At 53.3% G+C, this 22,898-nt stretch overlaps 1 protein-coding gene across 7 annotated transcripts in view; it reads left to right on the top strand.

Annotated features, from left to right (window-relative positions):
- Positions 1–22,898, top strand: part of ENDOV (endonuclease V) — a 100,100-nt gene that overhangs the window by 67,867 nt on the left and 9,335 nt on the right. The window contains exons 10-12 of one of the 7 annotated variants that reach the window (XR_012328737.1): positions 13,968–14,085; positions 16,897–17,103; positions 19,469–19,589. The exons of 3 other annotated variants lie outside the window; for them this stretch is intronic. Coding sequence is in view for 2 of the 4 variants with exons in the window: in XM_073798124.1 (XP_073654225.1) it covers positions 13,968–14,085; positions 16,897–16,993 (215 nt within the window). In the remaining 2 variants the exon portion in view is untranslated. Of the gene's footprint in view, positions 1–13,967; positions 14,086–14,883; positions 15,238–16,896; positions 17,833–19,468; positions 19,590–22,898 lie in introns of those variants that run through there. 3 more of the 7 variants (XR_012328738.1, XM_073798124.1, XM_073798125.1) reach the window with 3 other exon arrangements.

The following is a 22,898-nucleotide window of genomic DNA, read 5'->3' as shown; positions in this document are numbered from 1 at the left end:
AACAGTCTCTCCATCCTGAGGGTGCTCAGCCTGGTGGGCAGATGGGGTACCACGTACCTCCAGGGCGGGATGGCACGTGAGTGCCCCAGGCCAGGGCAGGTGGGTGGGTTGGGGTCGAGCAGTCAGGGGCAGTTCCTGAGGAGGTGATACCAGAGCATGGTCTTGAGGAGTGAGTGGGGAGGGAGGTGGCTGGCACGAGCAATGCCGGGTGATGGAGGAGGGGCGTGAGTGGCGGGCGGGGACGTCTTCCATCTTCGCAGTGTAAACTGCAGAGCTGGCTGGCAAGAGGCGTGGGTGAGGGCTGGCAAGTGTGTAGGAGCCACAGTTCCGTCCTGTCCATTTCATCCTGTCTGCAAGGAGGCACAGCTGCGGTGCCGAGTGTATGTAGGAGGTTCTGCCTGGGAACCTGCCTGGGAGGGCAGACTTGAGGGGGACACTGGCTGAGAGGCTGCTGCTGGGTGATAAGGGGTGGGAAGGAGTTTGTGGCAGGAGCCAGGGAAAGAGAAACGGACTTGAGAACGTTTGAGGAGATGAAATCGTCAGGACTTGGTGATGACTTGGGTGTGAGGAGTGAGCAGAGGGAGGAACCTAGGAAGCTTCCTGACTGGTGCCGCCCACTGAGTAGGGGAAGGTCTGGAGGGAGGGAGAGACCGTGAGTTCTTGCTGGGACATGCCGCGTTTGAAGTGGTTATTCGACAGGCAGTAGGAAATTAAAATGATGGGGACCAGGTACTTGGCCCCAAACCCAGTACTTATTAGACTATCCATATTGTCCATTGAGGAGACTGGTCCTGAGCCAACAGGGACTACGGGTCAGTGGGGAGGTCGGGGGCTGACAATGGAACCCCGAGAGCATCTTCAGCACGGTGGAGTTATAGCCAACCAGTATAGAGACGGCCCAGGGAGAGGATGGAGGAGAGCGCCCGGGACCCCACTGCTCAAGAGATTAGTTAAGATTTCTGATCTCTGAGAGTGACGCCACTGGTGACAGGTCCTGGCACTCCCAGCCATTTGCATGGTGCCCTCGGACACCAGCGTGCTTCCCAGCACTGGCGTCCCTTCCCTCCAGACAAAGGAACTGGTAAATTCAAATGCCAGGTCTGGAGCGGTCCTGGAGCCCCCACTCCAGAACCCCATTTGCATCCCTTTGGTTGGCTCCCTTGAGCTAACAGCATCTGGCTGGTGCGGTGGGTGCTGGGGCCGCCAGCCCGCTGTGTCCTTCCACATCAATTTTACCATCTGCCACAGCCAGGAGAGGGCATATGAAATATAAAATGAGCCGAGGCATAAAAGTGTTTTGGAATAAAAATGGTATGTACCAGCAAGGGATTACAATTATTACAAGGTCTGTGCCTGCTGCCATCACTCATACCTGGGAGGGGAGGGCATGAGCTCCTGCCTCTCTAGCCTCCTCCTCTGGGGACTGGGCCACCGCGAACAAGGCTCACTGGACAGAGGCCGCAGGCTGCCAGGCACCGGCGAGGTCCTGAGAGCCCTGGGGGACCTCCCAGTGCACCAGAGAACACGACACAGACCAGTTCCTTCGTTCCCTCATTTGATCACGGAGGAACCTGTGAAGCGGTCACAGCAGGGGCTATTACATTTTATTTCCCCCATTTTACAGACCAGGCAATCGAGGTTCCTTACGTTTCAGTGTCTTGGCTTAAGCAGCACAGCTAATTCTTGTAAGAACTGGCCTTCTGTTTCCAATCATTCATTCATTTATTCATTCAGTGAACAGTCAGTCTTCCAGTATCTGTTGTGTGCTGCCGGGAACTCTCCCAGACAGTGGAGATGCAAGAGCTTTCCAGCTAATTTTTTTTTTTTTTTTTTTTTTTTTTTTTGCGTTACGCGGGCCTCTCACTGCTGTGGCCTCTCCCATTGCGGAGCACAGGCTCCGGACGCGCAGGCTCAGCGGCCATGGCTCACGGGCCCAGCCGCTGCGCGGCATGTAGGATCTTCCTGGACCGGGGCACGAACCCGCGTCCCCTGCATCGGCAGGCGGACTCTCAACCACTGAGCCACCAGGGAAGCCCTCCAGCTAATTTTTTTAAAGTTGATTTCTTGGTTTTAAGTTTCAATTTCATGCACTTTTCTTAAAACCTTGTTATCTGCTACCAGCAGTTGTATTAAGATCCCTCTAAGCTGGTGTCTGGCTGGGCCGAAGCATGAACCCATGGCTTTCTGGTCTATCAATATCAAAAAAATGCAGTGGGCCCCCTCTGGGGCAGGGTGAGGCACCCTGGGAGGGAAAGAGGCTCAGCGTGTGAGCTCCAGGGTCACGGCCTTGGCCACCAGCTGCGAGACTCTGGGTGGATGTGAGGATGACATCAGGTGGCACAGGGGAGGCACCCCATGGAACGAGCGCATGATCAGTGGTGATGGAGGTTATCATTTTTACAGTGATGTCCTTGTGCTGTTGGCAGCACTGGTCCAGTCCGGGGAGGGTCTCCAAGCCAGGAGGGGAGCTGACAGGACGTGCAGGAAGCAGAGAGCTGTTTTTCCGTTGTGGCTGTGCTTCCCATCTCTGTTTTTCTTGATGCTGAGTCAGAGTTAGTGTCCAAACCTCTCAGATCCTGCGGCATGTGGACATGTCATGGGGATGAAACAGGAGCTCTTGGGAGAGGAACCCTCTTTAAACACCCGTTGTAGGGTATGTGTGTGTGTGTATGTGAGAGAGAGAGAGAGAGAGAGAGAGAGAGAGAGAGAGAGAGAGGTTTGGGGTGGGGGCGTGGTCAAAGAGGAGAAATCTTAAACTGTCATGTAGTGGGAAGAAAACAAAAGAATGAAGGAGTGACATCCTCCTGTTGCTTGTCTTAGGGTTGCAAAGCCTCTTTCCTGGGAAGATTTTCATTCCCTGTCTGCACAGGGACAGCCCAGTGCCCTGGGAGGCAGGGCTGCAGCAGGAAACTGGTTAAAGCCAGCCCTCACCCTTCCATCCCACCCCCACTCAGGACCAGCCCCATCGGCTGACAGTGACTCCGGCAGGGTTCCCCGGTCCCCCAAGCCAGTCGAAGCTTAGCCTTAGCCATGACTGTCTCTGAGGCTCTGAGGTGAGGCCGACCTCCCAGGGAATACCGAGCATCATGCTTCCTGACCCCTCCTGGTCATCCCATCCGTCTCCAGTGGGGTGGGAAGTAAATGTCCCCCTTTTTTTTTTTTTTTTTTTTGGACACACTGTGCAGCAAGTGGGATCTTAGTTCCCCGACCAGGGATTGAACCTCTGTCCCCTGCAGTGGAAGTGCAGAGTCTTAACCACTGGACTGCCAGGGAAGTCCCAGTAAGTGTCCATTTTTATTCCTTCTGCCATGGCTCTTAACTTGGTGATACCCATGGGCCAGGACAGTGCTGGGCACAGGGGGTGGCATGGGGAGGAGAAGCTGTCCCCACCCTCAGGCCGGGGTAAATCGACCTAACAAGGGATTCTTGAAGAGTGAGGAGCTGCGGCCAGGAGCGTACCTGTCACCTCTCATAGCGGCCACTGCCTGGCGTCTGGGCTGCACAGCCTGCGGCCAGCTCCCCGCCCCCACCCCCGACCGTGCTGCAGCCCAGCGGTCCTCGCTTCCTGAGGCCCTGGGGCTCCTTTCTGCTCTGCACACTCAAGTGCACACCTGGAAGTGTGGGGTGAGGCCACACTGGACCAATGGCGTAAAGAGTCAATGGATAAGACCCTTCTCCTGCCCCTGGGGGGATGGCCCTGAGTGGTTCATAATTCTCTCAGGAGGTCCCCTGGGATCGAACACCTGGTGCCCACAGCAGTAGCCAACTCTGTCACTCATCCTTGCACTCCTCTTTCCCCCTGGACCACTTCACAGATAAACCACCTACCAGCCTCAGGCTCTACCTTTGGGAGAGCCCAGCTGACTCAGGGGCATCTGAGGAGCACACAGCAGGGCTCCCACCCAGGCAGGGGATCAGGGAAGGCCTTCCCAAGGGAGTATCGTTTAAGCTGAGCTCTGAAGCGGGCGTGAGACTTGTCTAGGCAAAGAGGTATTCTAGGTGAGGAAAGGCAGCACGTGCAAAGGCCCAAAGGCAGCGAGGTGTTTGAGAGTGGCAAGAGCAGAGCATTGGATGAGCAGGGGGTGGACGCGGAGTTCAGTAGGTCACGCTAAAGGGTTTGGACTGCACTAGGGGCATGGGGAGGCACAGAAGGGCTTGGAGCAGGTGACTATCTTTTTAAAATTGCAGTTGATTTTACAATGTTGTGTTAGTTTCAGGTATACAGCAAAGTGATTCAGTTTTTAATGTGTATATATATATATTATATATGTTATTACAAATATTGAATATAGTTCCCTGTGCTATACAGTAGGTCCTTGATGTTTATCTATTTTATATATAGTAGTGTGTATATGTTAATCCCAAACTCCTAATTTATCCCTCCCCCAACCCTGCTTTCCCCTTTAGCAACCATAAGTTTGCTTTCTATGTCTGTGAGTCTATTTCTGTTTTGTAAGTTCATTTGTGTCATTTTTTTAGATTCCACATATAAGTGATATTATATATCTGTCTTCCTCTGTCTGATTTACTTCACTTAGTATGATAATCTCTTGGTCCATCCATGTTGCTGCAAATGGCATTATTTCATTCTTTTTTATGGCTGAGTAATATTCCATTGTATATATGTACCACACCTTCTTTATCCATTCATCTGTCGAGTCGATGGACATTTAGGTTTCTTCCATGTCTTGGCTGTTGTAAATAGTCCTGCTATGAACATTGGGGTGCATGTTTCTTTTTGAATTAGAGTTTTCTCCAGATACATGCCCAGGAGTGGAGTTTCTGGATCATATGACAACTCTAATTTTAGGGGTTTTTTTTTGGCTGCACTGTGCGGCATGTGAGATCTTAGTTCTCCATTCAGGGATTGAACCTGTGCCCCCTGCAGTGGAAGCGTGGAGTCTTAATCACTGGGACTGCCAGGGAAGTCCCTATTTTTAGTTTTTAAAGGAACCTCCATACTGTTCTCCATAGTGGCTCCACCAATTTACATTCCCACCAACAGCGTAGGAGGGTGCAGGTGACTATTTTTGAAAGCTTCTTCTGGCCACTCAGTGGAGAATGGATCCAGCACTGGCACCAGAACAGACAAGGAGACCGTTTAGGAGGCTGTCCTGGTGACCGGGTGGGATGACGGCTTGGAACAAGGGTGGAGGTGGGGAGAACACCCAAAATTATGCCATGTGCGGAACCAGCACCCATTCTATGTGAAGTCCAAGGCTGACCGTATTTAGCTCTGGCCTCCATGACTGTCCTGGTTGATTTCTCAGGGACCCAGCAGCCTGGTCTCCCCTCCACAGGCCTCTGACACAGCCCTGCTGCCCCCTTTCCTGTCTCCTTATCCCTCAGATCAGTCTGGGGACATTCCCAACACTCAAGCTGTCATAACCCCTGGCCTTTAAACAGAAGTGGAGGAGGGACGGCAGTGCTGCCTGTCCGTACCACGTGGAAAACAGCTCAAATGTCTCGTACAGGCCCCTTAGTGGCCGGCCGGGGTGTAGGCTGCACATTCTAGTCTTAAACCTAAGACAAGTCACTCGATCTCTGAAGTCTTGGTTTCTTCATCTGTGAAAGAGGGATGTTCTCTGCCTCCTTGGAAATCATGTCAAGGGCACAGCATGGACCAGTGGTGGACCAGCAGTGGGACTGGCACAGAGGTTCTGGGGGTCCAGGAGGGCAGCTCCTGTTCAGGGTGCGGGCTCATCCCCCGACCCCACCCCAAAGTCTTCTCTGACCATAGGTGACCAGGCACTCAGGGGGTGCTTCCAGGGAGGCTGTTGCAGGCCCAGCGCCACCGGCCTGGAGGGGCCAGGCTGCTTGGTCCAGCCACATGCTCTCCAGGTCCTAGGCGGGCTGTGGGTGCCCTGCAGAAGGGGACCCCCATCAGAGTTGGACCAGGCACAGGTGGGAGAGTAACGCAGCAGGGCAGAGACCTGGTCACTGGGAAGCCCACCTTCTAATGGGCAAACTTAGGCCCTGCTGCGTGGACAGCTGTCATCCCAGGTGGGGAGCATCATATCCGACCCCATCTGGAGGTACCCAGCCCTGCTGCCCCTTTAAGTGAGGGATGCCTCAGAGAGCTGGGTGGGGGAGCTCAGAGCCTGCTTGGAAGAATTGAGCTCCATTTTGCTGCAGCATCTGGCTTGCAGGCCCTAGTGCCCCCTGGTGGGGCCTCTCCATCGCCCCTCTCTCTCTGTCTCGCACGCATACACACTCCCGTCTCCCTCCTCTCCATCCTTTTATCTCGGCCTCACACTCATAGTATTTGGGTCTGTGAAGTCACCGCTTCCTTCCCGTGACTGCCATTTATAGCTGGCAGTAATGAAAGGCGCCCATTTTTTTAAAAAATAATTTTATTTTATTTTATTTTTGGCTGTGTTGGGTCTTCGTTGCTGCACGCGGGCTTTTCTCTTGCTACAGCGAGCGGGGGCTACTCTTCGTCGTGGTGTGCAGCCTTCTCATTGTGGTGGCTTCTCTTGTTGTGGAGCATGGGCTCTAGGCGCGTGGGCTTCAGTAGTTGCGGCTCACGGGCTCTAGAGCTCAGGCTCAGTAGTTGTGGCGCACGGGCTTAGTTGTTCCGGGGCATGTGGGATCTTCCCCGACCAGGGCTCGAACCCGTGTCTCCTGCACTGGCAGGCGGATTCTTAACCACTGCACCACCAGGGAAGCCCAAGGCACCCATTTTACATTCGCTGGGCCCCAGCAGCACTACAGAGACACGGATCCCTTTGTTGCAAATAATTAATTTGGTTCCATATTGCGTAACATCCTAAAAAGCTTTCCAGGGCAAGCTCCCGCCGGCTGGACACTGTGATCTCATCAATATTGCATGGCATCGGGCACTACTGTTATGCGGTTTCATTAAAAATTTAATTTGTGGTTTAAATCTGCAGCGTTCCCTTTAAAAGGATATAAAGGGAGGGAGGGGCTTTGTGTCGGGGGTGAGCAGATCTTGCAGGGATCCCAAGCCCCAGGAGAGGGAGGGGGCCTTCCAAGCGCGGGAAGAGCGGGCCCCTCTCTGATTGGCCGCAGGCCACAGCTGCAGATGCTGTTGCTGGAGGGGGGGTGACTGGACCATTCATAGAAATTATTTCTCCAAATCCTGTACTGTTTCCCTTTCTATGTCAGCCATGCAGAAAGGGCAGCTCCCGGGAACCCAGACGCTGGCGGAGGGCTGGGGTGGCGGTGGGGGAGGCCTTCACCAGAGACCCTGGGCCCTTCCAGACCAGAGTTGCTACCCAACCCTGAACTCCTGGCTGTGTGGCCTCTTGCAAGTTACCTGCCCTCTCTGAACTCTGGCCACCCCCACTGCCCCATAAAGTCAGTGCCATGATTTCCTGAGAATGAGTGAAGGGCCTCCCAGATCTGAGTCAGCACAGCCTGTGTCACTGTCACCCCCATGTGGCTGTAGGGCAGGTGGCCCCTAGTGACAGGGTGGCTGTCCACAGGACCCCTGCTGGGGATCACAAGTGTCTGAAAGGCTACCATAAGTCTTATTTCTTTATCTGGACCTCACTGCCTCCCGGAGCGGACTTGGGTGATGCCACCAGCCCTGCAGCTTATAGACTGGAATTTCGTTTCCAATGAGGGGCCTTCACTGGGGGGTGGGGGGTTGGTTTTGCTCTTTCCAGAGAGGGAAGGGGAGGCCCGTGAGAGCTCTGATTCTGGTGGGGGAGGGGAGAGAAGGGAAGTGAGGAGTGGGAGCAAGCACAGATGGGCCAGAAGAGACACCTGGGCAACCTCGTAACGCTGCCTGGGCGCCTATGCCTGAGGGCGCTTCAGACCCACAGGCCCTGGCGAGGCCACTGACTGTCTCGGAAGGCAGGGATTTGTGCATCTGGGGCTATCTTCTGACATTGTTCCAGAGTGATTAAGTTAAGCTTCCTGGGGCCAGCTGGAGAGAGAGGACAAATTGCTTTGTAAAATTGATTTGCTGCCGTAGCATTTACAGCGTGCCCGGGGCATATCCACACTGGCAGGTGCGTTGGTGCCCTTCCCTCCCTCACACGGGGGTCTCACCGGCCATGTGTACACCAGTCACACGCCATATGTCCAGAACATGACTTGGGCACCACTCATTTCAGTGCGCATGTCTGTGTCCACTCATGGTGGGCTCATGGTGAATCCTCAGTGTCTCAAATGTCCACACGAGGCAATGGCCACCCACAGCTGCAGCCTGCTGGGAGACTTGTCCCAAAGACCCCTGGAGGGGTCCATTTCCGTGGGCAATAGCCATGGGTACCACAGGAGCTAGAGCTGGGATCTAAACATCTGAGACTTGAAGGTTCCCTAAGAAGAGGGGAAGAGCCAGTGCTGGACCAGGGTCTCTGGACCCTGGTGGGGCCTTTGCAACACCTGGGCTGCCTTTATGCATTCCTGGGGAAATAGGACAAGGCAAATATTGTGGTTTTCAAAGAATGTGTGAGCTTGGATTATGGTATGATGAGACCCATGGACCACACAGTTGGCTGCTGAGGGCCATCCAGGGAAGGAGGACATGCTGGGGCCAGGGGTCCATCCAGACAGAAAAACATGGCTGGCATCACCACCCAGATAGAAAAAGGACAGATGGTTCCTTTCTGGCAGGTCTGCTGTGCATTAGAAAGCACATACTTGGTAATGGAGCATCTTGGCCTGGCTGTAGCCCAGGAAACAGGACTCAGGCCCTTGGGCGCCGCTGGTTCCTTTGCCTGCTTCCCAGGCACTCTGGGAGCACTGGCCAGTAGTGTCTAGAGCATCCTCTAGACACTTCTGGGCAGTGGGAAAATGGTTAGGGATCCTGGCAGTGAGAGGCAGCTTCAGCATCATGCCTGGGCCAGAGCCGGCTCCTCTGCTCAGCTGCTGTGTGACCTCAAACAGGTGACTTCACCTCTCTGAGCTGTGTCAAGTGTTAAATTAGACAAGACCCATAAAACTCTGAGAATGGTGTTGGTCTACAGAAATAAATTAGTAAAGCTTAGTAAATGCTGATTATGATTTTTTTCGTCTTTCCCTCCCTCAAGATGCTCAGGTACTAGTAACACAGGGGAGTGAAGGAGGGGCTGAGCCAGGGGTCCCGGGGTTAGGGGGCTCCTGCCAAGCCACAGACAAGGGAGGAACGTGGGCCTCTGAGCAACATCTCAGGCTGGGCCCTTGCACAACAGCACCCTCCCCACCTTTTAAATTTTTTAATTTAAAAATGTTTTAAATTGTGATAATATATAATAATATAAAATTTACCATTTTAACCATTTTTAAGTATACAGTTCAGTGGTATTAAGTACCTTCACATTGTTATGCAATCATCTCCAGAACTTTCATCCTCCCAAACTGAAACTCTGTCTCCATGAGACTCTAACTCCCCATCCCTCCTCCCACCATGCCTGGGCACCCATCATTCCACTTTCTGTCTTCATGAATTTGACTCCGTTAGGGACCTCATATAAGTGAAATCATGCATATTTGTCCCGTAGTGACCGGCTTATTTCACTTAGCATAATGTCCTCAAAGTCCATCCATGTTGTAACAGGTGTCAGAGCTTCCTTCCTTTTCAAGGCTGAATCCTATTGCATTGTACGGATGGACAACATTTGGTTTACCCACTCACCTGATGATGGACACTTGGGTTGCTTCCACCTTTTGGTGATTGTGGGCGATGCTAGTATAAAGATGGGTATACAAATATCTCTCCTAGACGCTGCCTCTACTGATTTTAAATATATACCCAGAAGTGGGAATTTCTGGATCATATGGTCCCCACCCCTCATTACAAATTCAGGAACTGAGGCTACACAGAGGAGCTCAGAGGCTTGACCAGGGGACCCAGCGTCCCCACCGCCCAACCCCTGGCCTCCAGCTCCTCTGTGGCCTATTCCCAGGCCTTCGGGAAGGCTCTCTGGAAGAGGTGAGCTGCGATGGATGCACTGAAGCTGTGATGCTGTCATCATGGGCAGTGGAGTACTGGGCCAGGATGGCAAGTGAACAGTCACCAGCCAGGCATGACTCGGCGCTGGGAAGGCAGCTGTGAAGAGCCAGACGAGGTCTCCCAAGGGGAGAGACAGACCAGAAGCAAGTTCAAAGGCAGCAGTAGGAGCACAGGACCGCAGGCTCCGGTCCCCTCTGCATCTGGGCCTGTCACCCGAGGCACGAGTGGGTGCTATCTGCCCCTGGCGGCCACCTCAGCATCTGCTGGACCTTTGGGGTTCCCCATACCCCACATGGGAGGCCCAGATGGCTCTCCGTGGCTTGGGTGAGGGGGCTCGGCAGGAAGGGGATTCTGCTTCCATGCCCTCTGTCCCCAGGGCCTGGTTAGCTCTCTGCAGGGTCAGCAGAGCCACCTGGTCTTGGTGGAGATGCCGGGCTTTGCCCTCCCCAGGGCCAGTCCAGCCCCAGAGCGCAGTCAGCCTGGAGAGGCCAGGGACTGCCCCCAAGGTCTCGTCAATTTCCTGATAAGAACTGAAGGGCTTCTCGCTTCCCAGGGAACCCCCATGCTGACAGGTGGCTCTGGTGACCGTCCTTGGTGTGTTGTCCGAGTGCTTCCATCTCCCGGTACAGGTGGAACCACACTGTCCCCTGTGGCTCGAGGCCTCCTGCAGTCAGTGAATCAAGTCTGAGCGTCACTTCAGCCCAGGGCGTTTCAGAACCCCACACACCAGCCCTTTCTTGTCCCTGTGGCACAGCAACTGGGTCCCCGAGTGACCAAGGTGAAAGAAGGCCTCGATTGACCTGCGGGGGACATACCTTGGGAGGGAAAAAGAAAGGACATGCGTCATTTGTAGTAACTGACATCTCGGGATACTTGTGACTGTGGTATGACCTAGCGGCCGCCTAGTCCTGCCGTCCTGACTGACGAGGTGGCTGAGGGGTCAGCCCAGCTTCCCATGCTTCGTTCTCCTGGCTTCTGTTTTCCTTTGAGGAAACCGATACCCGTCCAACAAGTTTCTTTTCTGCTTAACTTGACCCCAGTTAGGCTTTGCTCTTTGCAACCGGGAGCCTGGCCTGGTGGAGGAGGCTGTTTCAGCTGTTACCAAGCAGCTTATCACTGCATGTGGACGAGGCAGTTGGGAGGAATGGAGGGGGCCTGGGTTTCAGACACAAATGAGGGTCATTGGAGGAAGAGGTGGTGTGGTGGTGTGTGTGTTGGGAAGAGCGCTAAAGGAACTTTCCCACCTCTGAAGGCCATGTGGCTGAATAGTTAGAAGCACAGCTTTGCCTACACGCCCCCCGCCCTCTACCTCCCCCCACAAGCCTGGCTTTGGATCCTAGTGCACCGATGACTGGCTGTGGGTCCTGGCTCAAATTCACCTCTCTGAACGCCAATAAGCACATCTGAAATATGGTGATAACAAGACATGGGGTTGTTGGGAAGACGGCAGGAGAGGAAGTACATGAAGCACCTGACACAGTGTCTGGACATAACGTATTCCCAATTCACCATCATAGTACCGTACATCAAGGCCAAGGGTGGTGTGCAGCAGCCGCAACCCGCGGAGCCAGGCTGCGCCTCCTCCTTGCCTTCTGCGAGCCCTTGGCCCCAGCTGCCCACTTGCACCCCTCCCTCCACAAGGGAACCCGGCCGTCCTCTCCAGCCCACCCTCCGGGACAGAGCTGTGTGCCAGCTGCGGGCTCTCAGTGTCTGCAGCCTCCAGGATTCCTGTGTTTGGGATGCCAGCTTCTTTTACTGTTGTTAAAGTGTTTTGCTGCTGGGAAGCCTCGAGCATCTCCACGGAGGGACATAAATAAAGGTAATAACCTGGCTATTAGGAAGTTTCGCCAGGTGTGTCCACCCTGGAGCACCCTGGCATGCTGCAAGGCAGCCCTCGACAGCGAGCGCAGGGACGGGTGAGAAGCCTCTCGTGCTCTCTGTTTCTGGGTCAGGTACCTCTTATTCTCTGGGCTGCAAACAGAGTGGGGGGTGGGCATAGGCAATGTGCCCCCCGTCAGGGTGGCGTGGGAGGGATGCGGGGCAGACCACGCCCAGGATGGAGCACAGTAAGCGTGGTGAGGCAGGACAGAGGGTGACATCTCTGAGTGCTGCTCTCCACGGCCCTCCTTCCTCCCCCAGCTGGGCGTGGAGCCTGCAGGTGGGGCGTATCGCTCAGAGCCCAGAGCTGAGGCTTGGGGCTGGCAGTGCAACCTGGTGGCTGTGGGTGTGGGCTTTGGCACCAGGCCAATGTTGGTGCAAGTCCTCGTCCCTGTGCAATGTCTGTGCCACTGGGCAGGTCCCACCAACTCGATAAACCTTGGTCTCCCGTGTATAGAATAGAGACGGTGATGGTCTCCACTCCCGGAAACTGAGCCCAGAGCCACCAGCACCCGTAGAGGGGGTTGGCACACGTGCAGCCTTCAGCTCTGTCCTGACCTGGATTGTCCCATGCAGGATGTTTGGGCTGAGGCCCGGCTGCTCGTGGGGTCTCTCCATCGCGCACCCTAACACAGAGGAGGCGCTGGGCCTGCCTGCTGGCAGGGAGGGGGTCTGACCTCATCTTAGGTCAAAGATGGGACAATATTGGCTGGTGGCAAAGCTCCCCATGAGGGAGTCCCGCTGCTCCATAGTGGCAGGGGTGGGTGGGTGGGGCGCTTGGGGGCCTGGAATCAGGCTGGATTCATTGAACCTGACAGGCTTGGGCCTGAGAGGGCTCAGAGGGTCCCCAGGCTACTCCTCTGTTTTGACCCGGCCACCGAGGGCCTCTCCCCCTCCCAACCCCAGGCCTCTGTCTTCTTTGCTTTAAGAATTGCGACAGCACATTTTCATTTATTAATCTTATGCTTCATAACACTTTTTTAAAAGCCCCAAAACCAGGTGCCCGTGAGAAACAATTCACACTGTGTGGACAGTTGTCAAGGCCCCTCAGAGGCGACTATGTGGCCCCAAACCCTATGACAGTTCCCTGGGGGTTTCCTGGGGCTGCTGAGCCTGGGAGCGGGGGCGGGGAGATTCGGGGCTGCAAAGCTGAAAGGGAGCAGAAGGTGGGACACAGGGGGAAGAGTGGCAGAGGAGAGGACATCACTTAGGGTGCCCCGGGGCCATCCCAGGATGCAGGCTGGAGAGCAAGGCCAGCCTGAGGTGGGTGACATCCTGGCATCTGTGGGTTCACTCCAGCTGTGAGCTCCCCAGAAGTGAGAGCAGAAGAGGGCAGGGGGAAGGGGGCAGAGGGGTGAGGGGCAGCACACAGGGACAGCTGAGGAGGTCCGCAGAAGGGGGCGAGTGTTTCCCCCTAAGCCCCCAGGGCAGCAGTAGGACAAAGCTCTGTGTCCTCCTCCCCTCCCCTCCCGATGTGCTCTCCACTGAGGAGTCAGGGCCCTGGGTGGCCGCAGCTGCCTGTCTAGGGATCTGTGCGCTAGGCCAGGGTGGGCCAAGTCAGCCGAGGGCCGGAGTCGCTTTGACCTGGCAACCTTCCCGGCGCCCCCTCCCTCCCCCAACATTCCCTTCACAGCAGGCGTGATAATTGGGTTTTACAAGGGGCCCTCTGGCACTGACCTAGTTGTCCTGGTTCCCGCCTTCCTCTGTCCCTGTGTGTTCGCCCCTGATGTTCTTTAAACCCCAGGCATTGTGCCTTCATATGTCCTGATTCTGTCCTGAATCCACTCTGATTCTGCTGGGCAAGGTCAGGCTGGTGCCGGAGCCTGGAGCAGGCATTCAGGGTGCCTGGCATAGCATGTGCTTCTCAAGGGCGCCCTGCTCTGGGCCCACATCTGGGAATGAGACAAGTGGGGCCCCGGGTCTGCACCCTGGACAGCTGAGCAGCAGGTGATGGCCTGAGCGTGACCCCGTTAGGGGCCTCCTCCCTGACACTGGGTCCCCATGTGTGTGAGGAGGGATGGAAGGGTTTCTGGGGACCAACTCCTCATCTGGAAATGGCAGCAATAATGCAAAGTGCTCGGGCTCAACTGAAATAACACGTGGAGGGCACAAGGCCTAGCACCGGATGAGAATGTCCATTTGTCTGTCCATCTCCCTCCCTCTCTCATCATTTCCTCACCTGCAGAATGGAGGCCTGGACATCCCAGTGAGAGCCCTGTTCCCGCAGGGACCGTGTGTCCACTACAGGACACTGACCATCTGCGCTGGTGCTGGAGCAGCACAGATGGGAGCATCTTCTGCCGGTTAGAACATCTCTGCAGGGGGAGGTGTTCTTGGGTTCCCCATTCACAGGTGAGAGCACCTGAGGCTATGAATGACAAAGGGACTGTGCCCAGGGCTCAGAGCTGCTCCCGCTGGACTCAGGATTCAAGCTCGGTGACCGACCCCTGTGCCCCTGCTCTTCACCCCTGCTCCGGGCTGACCAGATGTTTGGCAGCTCTGGGGCTATCTGGGGGGGTAGAGGGCGAGGAAAACTTGTCCTGAAGCGGGTCACCACCGTGGCGCCTTCACCAGCCCTGTGGGTGGCCGAGCATGTCCAGGTCTGGATTCTGACAGGTTGCAGCTTGTTTTTTTGAGACTTGTCAGCATGGGGCTGCCAGGGAAACAGGTGCCTGTCTCTAACAGGGATGTTTACCCGGCTGCGATCTGAAGAGGCACGTTCCTTGATTCCTACAGGGCTTGGGGCCAGTCCCTGTAAGAGGGAGCCTCGAAAGGGTCAGCTGGGGGGCACAGATGGCTTTGGGTTTAAACGGGGCCAAAACTTTCACCAGCTCCTGCAAACAGTTCCCTGAATGTGGAGGTTTGGCTGAAATCAGGTGGGCGACATCAGCTGCTCCCCACACCCACGCCCGGAATCCCCCCACTGCCCCCTCCTCAAGACATCCCCCCAATTTCAGAATCACCTCTGCTTGGTCTCCCAGCTCCCGTAAGCTGCTAAGCATGAAGCCTGCCTTCCGAGGCTGTATGAATAATAGGACTGAAATCATCCCTAGTTAAAAATAGATACTCTTCTTAATAAATATTTTACATACTGTCTTTAGAATATACAGATCCCCTGTCTGGAGAGTTAAAGAAAACCCTGTTATCGAGCCGAAAGACTGTAGGAAAGGCTCAGCCTGACGTCCCCGCAGCCACAGCTCCTGACCGGGATCCACCCCCTCTTCAGTGACGTTCACTGAGAACAGCCTGAACCAGTACTGACGGAACTCCCAGCCAGGAGCAGCCTGGGAATTCTTGGGCGTGTTAGTCACCTATAAATTTGATGGAGGCAAATCAGTTATCCGATGCCCCTTGGCTAAGTGAGGCTCGGAGTTCAGAAAAGCCAAAAGCAAGTTCTCATGTTCCCACTGTACAGAAGGACTCCCCTCTGTGAGCGGAAGCTGGGGGCGTCTGGGGGCAGTCTCGGGGAGGGAGAGGAAATTCTGGGTGGGGAGGCGGAAGTGGTTGGAGTTTAAAGCGCTGGCCCATTTCAGAAAACTTTGCAAATGCAGTATAACCTTGAAGGTCTGCGTTAATTAGGACACGGCATGATCTAGATACAGCAAATGAATCTGAATAATCTGCAGAAACAGCTCCCAATCTTGACCGCCTCCTCCCCGCTATGATCTTCCCATGGAAGACAGGGCAGGCAGGAAGTGCTGGGGTCTGCCCAGCATGCAGACCACTTCAAATAAGCCCCACTCTGCAGGTCCCAAGAGAATGGCTGAGAGTCCTTACTCAACAGGGCGGGAAACTGGATATTGAAGGGGCAGAGTATGCTGAAGCTAGGACAGATGAACCAAATGGGGTTTGGGGCCGATGTCTCAGCATTGGTCTCTCTGCCTGGACTGGCAACTCCATACCCCATCTGGTTTCCTTGGACTGAGCGCAGAGGCCCTTCCCTGTGAGGCCCACCTGCCCTGAGGATGGGCCACTCTCTCCCTTGTGCTCAGCTTACTTTGAGGAGATTTTGGTTTAGCACCCGGCACCCTGATGAATGGGTGGATGGATGGATGGTGGATGGATGGGTGGTGGATGATGGGTGGTGGATGGTTGGATGGCTGGATATATTGATGGGTATGTGGATAGATGCATGGATGGGTGGATGGATGGAAGGGTGGATGCATAGGTGGATGGGTGGATGCATGGATGAGTGGATAGATGGGTGGGTGGATGGATGGAGGATGAGTAGATGGATGCATGGAGGGGTGGATGGTTGGATAAATGGGTGAGGGGATGGATAAATGTGTGGATGGGTGGATGGATGGGGAGTATGTGTGCATGGATGGATGGATGGGTGCATGGATGGATGCGTGGATAGAAAAAGCCACCTTGTATCAGATTCCAAAGGGGAATTGATCACAGAATAAAAATGGGAGCCCAGTCACTCCATTACTCCAGGGTTGATCATATACGTGGTAATGTGCTTTAATCCTTCTCTCCTGCTGCCCTCTATCCTTTGCTTTCCAGTTCCTGCATTACTGGCTGGAAAGGCAAGGCTTGGGGAGCAGGGAGAAGGAGTAGGAGAGACCAGAATTACAGAGGACAGACAGTGAGAGTTCAAGGACCCGATGCTAGACTCTCCCACATGGCCCACCTGGAGACCTTGAGAAGCCAGGCTGCCCCTCCACTGTCAGTGAGCCAGGGCACTTTAGGACGTTATTATGTTTCCCAGTGTTCCTCGAACAAAGCCGGTGCTGGAACGTTGGGCAATCAGAACTCAGCACCTGCTCGGGCTCTCGTTGGGCGAGGCTTTGTGGGGGATACAAAAGAAGTTAAAAAAAAAATAAAGACATCCAGTTATTTCAATAGAAAGCATTTTTTAAAAATCCATGCCACTGTACCTACACTTGTTTTAAGTTTTTTATTTTGGAAGGTACAGGGGAAGAAAATCATGAAATGTTTTCATGTCTCTGTGATTGAGCAAATGCTTAAAATATTAAACTATTGCTTAATAATTGATTAAAACTAACCTCAGTGGGAGCCAATTACCCATTTGGCAGGATCTCTTTAAACTTTTAAGGCCTTTTAGCTTCCCCTGGCCGCCTAACCTTTCTCTTGTCTGATTCATTCAGGTTTCAGCAGACAGTTTGCCTCTTGTTGATTGATGATGTCACGATGCCTCTATTGAGCTGTGGGATGGTTGACACAGGCTGGATTCAGAAAAAGTAAAGTCCTAGCAACACTGTGTCTGAAGAGGTAGTGAGGGGAGGAGAGAAGGAAGTCAGAATGTCTGCAAATAACAGTACTGCGGTTTCTAAGATGCAGAAGGGGAATCAGAGGTAAGGCTGTGTGGCCTTCAGAGCCACTTAAGTTGTCTGTGACTTGAGTTTTCCCGCTGAATGACAATTATGCCGGCCTCTCTGTTTTTCAGGGAGGATACTAAAAGCATTGAGCCGAATGGTTTAGAACGTGGGCTCAGGTGTCACACTGCCCTTGTTCAAACCTTCCCCAGAGGTTACTTCATGTGTGACCTTGGACGAGTTTCTTAGCCTCTCTGTGCCTCAGTTTCCTCATCTATAGAATGGGAGTAAGCGTAGAAATGCCCTCCTGAGCACATTAGGTAAGATATTCTCAGCATTAGCCAGTCTGGGAAAGGGCTCCGCTGTGGTTGCTATGCTGATTTTAAAACAAGTACTTTGAATTCTGTAAGAGAAAGGGCCATTATATGAACAGCCAAAGTCCCCCAAACTAAGCACAGTCTTCAAGAGATATGTGCACACCCATGTTCATGGCAGCATTATTCACAACAGCCAAAAGGTGGAAGCAATCCGGTTGTCCATCAGTGGATGAATGGATAAACAAAATGTGGTCCATCCACACAACAGAAAATTATTCAGTCTTAAAAATGAAGGAAATTCTAACATATGCTACATTGCAGATGAACCTTGAAGGCATTATGCTACGTGAAATGAGCTAGACAAAAGAATACAAATAATCTGTGATTCTACTTATATGAGGTTCCTGGGGTGGCCAGATTCATAGAGATGCAGTAGAATGGTGGATGCCAGGGGATGGGGGAGGGGAAATAGGCATTTAGTGTTAAATGGGGACAGAGTTTCAGTTTGGGAAGATGAAGAAGTTCTGGAGATGGATGGTGGTGACAGTTGCACAACAACGTGAATGTGCTTAATGCTACTGAACTGTACACTTAAAATGGTTAATATGGTCAATTTTATGTTATCTGTATTTTACCACAACGAAAAGTAATAACTAAAAACATCACTAAGCACACCTGCCTCCTGTCCTGAGTGTGTCACCCCTGACTGGGGCCAGACTCATTTGCTGTCTGTGGATGGTGCTCAGACATGCATGGACGGAGCAGGGCTCTTTCATGACAGCTCAGCAGGGGCTGAAGAGCCCCCTCTCCACCTGCTGGGTTATCCGCAGACCAGCTGAAAGAAGCTTCAAGGGTCCACAGCTGGATGAGCCAACCTCACCCTTCTATGCCATTGGTGGGAGTGGAAACTGATCCGGCCTCTTCAGGAGGGGATCCTTGGGAAGGTGTATGGGAAACCTTAAAGGCATGCCCAGGCCAGAGCCTCTGAGGAGTGGAGTTGTTGTTTGAACCCTGCCTGGTCCTAACTTAGCCTGTGCTCATTCTCCTTGATCTAGCCAGGCTCAGTAGCATCATCACTCAGTGGTGGAATGCGGTACAGGAGGATAGAGATGGGGACTGGACCCAACCCTTGTGAATCCCCCATCACCAGAGAACACAGGCAAAAGTGATGACAATGCTTTGCAAGATGCTGTTAACAGTAATATGAATTCCTGCTGCCTTCCTAGAGCTGAGGGCTTAGATTTTTTTCTTTGATGCAGACCATTTTTAAAGTCTTCATTGAATTTGTTACAATACTGCTTCTGTTTTATGTTTTGTTTCTTATTTTTTGGCCATGAGGCATATGGGATCTTATCTCCCCAACCAGGGATCGAACCCACACCCCCTGCACTGGAAGGCGAAGTCTTAACCACTGGACCACCAGGGAAGTCCCTAGAGCTGAGGGCTTAGAAAAAACTTTCCCATGGCTGATTTTCTTCATTTCCTACAGCCTGCCTGCCTCATCCCTCGCTACAGACTTGTCTATTTATTTTATTTATTTATTCATTTTGGCCACGCAGCAAGGCTTGCAGGATCTTAGTTCCCTGACCAGGGATTGAACCCGGGCCCAGGGCAGTGCAAGTGCTGAGTCCTAACCACTGGACCGCCAGGGAACTCCCAAGACTTCTCCATTTAAAATGGACAACGTAAGGTCCGCCTTCTCAGGGGGCTATGGGGCAGGCCTGTGGGAGACCAGGGGTGGGGGAATCTGTGGGTGGGGGGCAGGGGAAGACACCCAGCACTGAGAGTCATACACAGACTCAGCATCAGCTGAAAGGGCCACAACCATACAAAGCTGGGATCCACGTTCAGGCTTCCTCATTTTCTTTCCTCCTTTTATCATGTGTACGCTCTTTTGAAAAATCAAATTAAAAAAGAAAAAAAAGTCAAACAGTTCAGAGAGGTTTATAAAGAACTCTCTTCCTCTTCCTCCTTTCTCAGCCCTGAAGGCAAGCACTTTTAACTGTTTCATTTTTAGTTATATGGTGGTCGCTCCGCGAGCCTAAATAATATGCTCATAACGCCATTTCTTGATTTATCTGCTGTAGAGATTATCTGCTGTGCTGGGTGAGGCTTCCTCATTGACAGCGCCTGGCCCCGTCCCCGTCTCCGTGCGGTTCACCCTCTGCCGCTTCCTGACTTTGGATTCTGTGCTCGGCTCTGTCTCAGGTATGGGCTTCTGCAGTCTCTCTGTCCTCCTGGGGAGAAGGGGGATGTGGGCCTGCCTTCCTACTTCCACTCAAGTTTTGCGCTGCCCTGGTTGGTGGTCTTTCATTCCAGTCCGAGGCACTCTCATGTCTCAGGCTTTGGCCCCAGAGTGACGCTCTACATTGGAAAGCACATGCACGTGAACACTACATGGCGAGCAGGGCAGGGCCTGGCTCCTGGTCCTTAAGGTTCTGAGGCTCCAGGCCCCTTGCAGGACTGCTCACCTGGGCTCTGTCACGCCACCAGGGGTTCAGAATCACTCCTTCTCATTTTCATTTGCATACTTTGGACCAGGCCTTTCTTTTTTTTAAATTTTATTTATTTATTTATTTATTTATTTATTTATTTATTTATGGCTGTGTTGGGTCTTCGTTTCTGTGCGAGGGCTTTCTCTAGCTGCGGAGAGCCGGGGCCACTCTTCATCGCGGTGCGCGGGCCTTTCACTGTCGCGGCCTCTCTTGTTGCAGAGCACAAGCTCCAGACGCTCAGGCTCAGTAGTGTGGCCCACGGGCCTAGTTGCTCCACGGCATGTGGGACCCTCCCAGACCAGGGCTCGAACCCGTGTCCTCTGCATTGGCAGGCAGATTCTCAACCACTGCGCCACCAGGGAAGCCCAGGCCTTTCTTATAGGCACTCCATTTTCTCCTGCATCTTGATCGCTTATTCCTTCCTTTCTGCCCTGACCCTATCTCATCCCTGTTACCCTCTATGTATGGCTTGGACTCTATCCATCCTTCTCAAGGCTCAGACCAGGGGCTCCACACTTGGACCAGAACTTCCTGGCGCAGACTTTTGTTATTCCTGGATTTCTCATCACCTTTCTTTTTTGCCGCTGCATCTTGGATTTACTCCAGTCATTGTGTCACTTTGGTACCTTGGGCTTTCTTGTTCATGCTGAGGCTTTTGTTTCAGGGAAGTGGGCTGTCTGTTCACGTGTGAGACTAGCGAGGCTGGTGTGGAGCAGGTATGGGTGGGATTTAAGGACTGGCGGGCTGTGCTGCAAGGCAGCTGCCGAGAGCCCCCGGAGGCCAGCATCGTGTTGGTTACTAGGGGCAACCAACACCCAGAGACTTTAATGCCTATGTTCCAGATGAGGAAGCTGAGACCCAGGGGGCAAGTGGCTTGTCCAAGGCCACATGGCAAATTGGTGGCCAGAACCCAGGTCCTCTGAGTCAAGAATCCAGGTCCCTCTACTGGACTGCTTTGGTTGGAGCCACCCTGGAGAACTGGGCTTCCTAAACACACGGACCAGTCTGTAAAGCTCTCACAAGGGGGCTCGTGACCTAGGTCACAGACACCTCTGCTCCTGGGCGCTAACCTTCCTTCCTTGGCTTTCCTCTGCTCCATCCACAACTGCCCTTCCCAGCAAGGTCGTGCTCTGAGGTTTCAGAACAAAAACAACCTCCAGGACTATCTGACTAGAAAATACAGGCCAGAAATCCACCGTGGGACCTTCACACTGAAGAGATTTTGTTGATTTTCTTGCCTTGAACAATCCAGTCTTACAATTAACTAGAGATCCAAGCCTCCACGTGTGTGGGAGAAGGGCTATGGGCTGGAACCATTTGCAAAGGGGCTGCTGGTCGTTGGGGGCCGGTGGGCAGGCTCACAGGCCAGCTTTGAGGGGACTCGGCCTCATTTCATGACCTGGAACTTTGGTCTCCTCTACACGTCAGGCACTTTCCCACAGGCAGCCCCATGGGTTCTCCTTTTAATGTCAAATCACAGAACTTTAGTGCAGAGTGGACTTCTGTCCTGTCCCTTCATTGTAGAGGCAAGGAATAGGGGGTCCACGTGGGACTGGGCCAGGCCACTCAGTGGCTTTCTGGGGGGGCATTGTTGGTATTTGGGGCAGGTTGTATTAGTCAGGGTCCTCCGGAGAAACAGAATCAGTAGGATATATATACAGAGAGGGGGAGTGGGGAGTCGGGGAGGAGGAGAGAGAGAGAGGGACTATTTTAAGGAATTGGCTCCTGAGATTGTGGGGCTGGACCGTCTGAAGTCTGCAGGGCAGGCTGGCAGGCTGGACATTCCAGCAGGAGTTGATGTAGCAGTTGTGAGCCCAAAGGCAGTCTGGAGACAAAATTCCTTCCTCTTCTGGGAACTTATCTTAAGATAAGGCCTTCGATTGATTTGGTGAGGCCCACCCACATTAGGGAGGGTCATCTATTGAGTTAAATATTAATCTCCTCTGAAAAGTGCCTTCACAGCAACATCTAGATGGTGTTTGACCACACAACTGGGCACCATGGCCCAGCCAAGCTGATACAGAAAATTTAACGATTGCAACGATTCTGTGTGTGCAGTTGTGGGACATTTGGCATCCCTGGTCCCTGCCCACTCAGCACCATAGTGTCCCCAGACCTGTGACAACCAAAGACAAGTCCCCTTTCTACTTCTGAATGAGCCCTGGGTCAGGGGTGAGGGGGGTCTCCTATGAGAACCTCTTAGGGAAGGTGGTGAGAGAGCCGAAATTTCCCTGGGACCCTTAGCCAGTGCCTCAGGCACTAGACTCCATGAGCATCTAGCTTTTCTGCTCAACTGGGGGTTAATGTCTTGAGCCTAGGGAATGCCTCCTCGCCTGTGTCCTCCAGAGCACAGGGTGGGTCCTGAGCTCACAGTGGGCCTCCTGCAACGTCGCACTCCCTCCGTGTCCGATTCTCCGACCATCAGTCCAGGGCCCCCAACTGTGGCTGCCTCTGATGAATGGCCACAGTAACGGCCTTCGAAACCGGCCCAGAAATCAGATATTTCTGTAATGATTAGAGATCATTTGGGGTCCAGCTCCCGGGGACATTATGTGGTTAAAACAGACCTGTTTCATTTCATCCCCAAGTGTGAGACTGTGATATTAGGAATTCTAATGTGACCGAGTCCCTGCTGATCCCTGGCTCCTGTCCTTTAGGAAGCCTGATATCTGCAACTCAGAGGCAGTGTGGATAATGGGGGGCCTGCTGCTTAACCCTTGATATTTACCAACTTTGGTCAGTTCATCAATCCCCAGTCCCAAATTTGCTAAAGTAAATGCTATGCCCTTTTCATAGAGCTGTCATGCATAAAAACTGCCACTGTGTTCCCTCGTTCCTACCCCCCACAGTGAGCCCTGCAGCAGGTGGCTGCCAGCACACTGGGGGTGCTCTGAGGACAAGCCCGTGACAGTCTCATCCCCTTTCTTTCCCCGTCCAGCTTGCCTTGGTCCGGAGACCCAAATAAGTCCAGGGATGGTTGTATACCCTTGTGTACACCCAGGAGAAGTGAACGCTTGACCCT

Source organism: Tursiops truncatus, chromosome 20 (assembly GCF_011762595.2).
Source record: "Tursiops truncatus isolate mTurTru1 chromosome 20, mTurTru1.mat.Y, whole genome shotgun sequence".
Taxonomy (NCBI): Eukaryota; Metazoa; Chordata; class Mammalia; order Artiodactyla; family Delphinidae; genus Tursiops; species Tursiops truncatus.
Note: the sequence above shows the minus strand (reverse complement) of the source record. Positions and strands in the feature narration are given on the sequence as shown.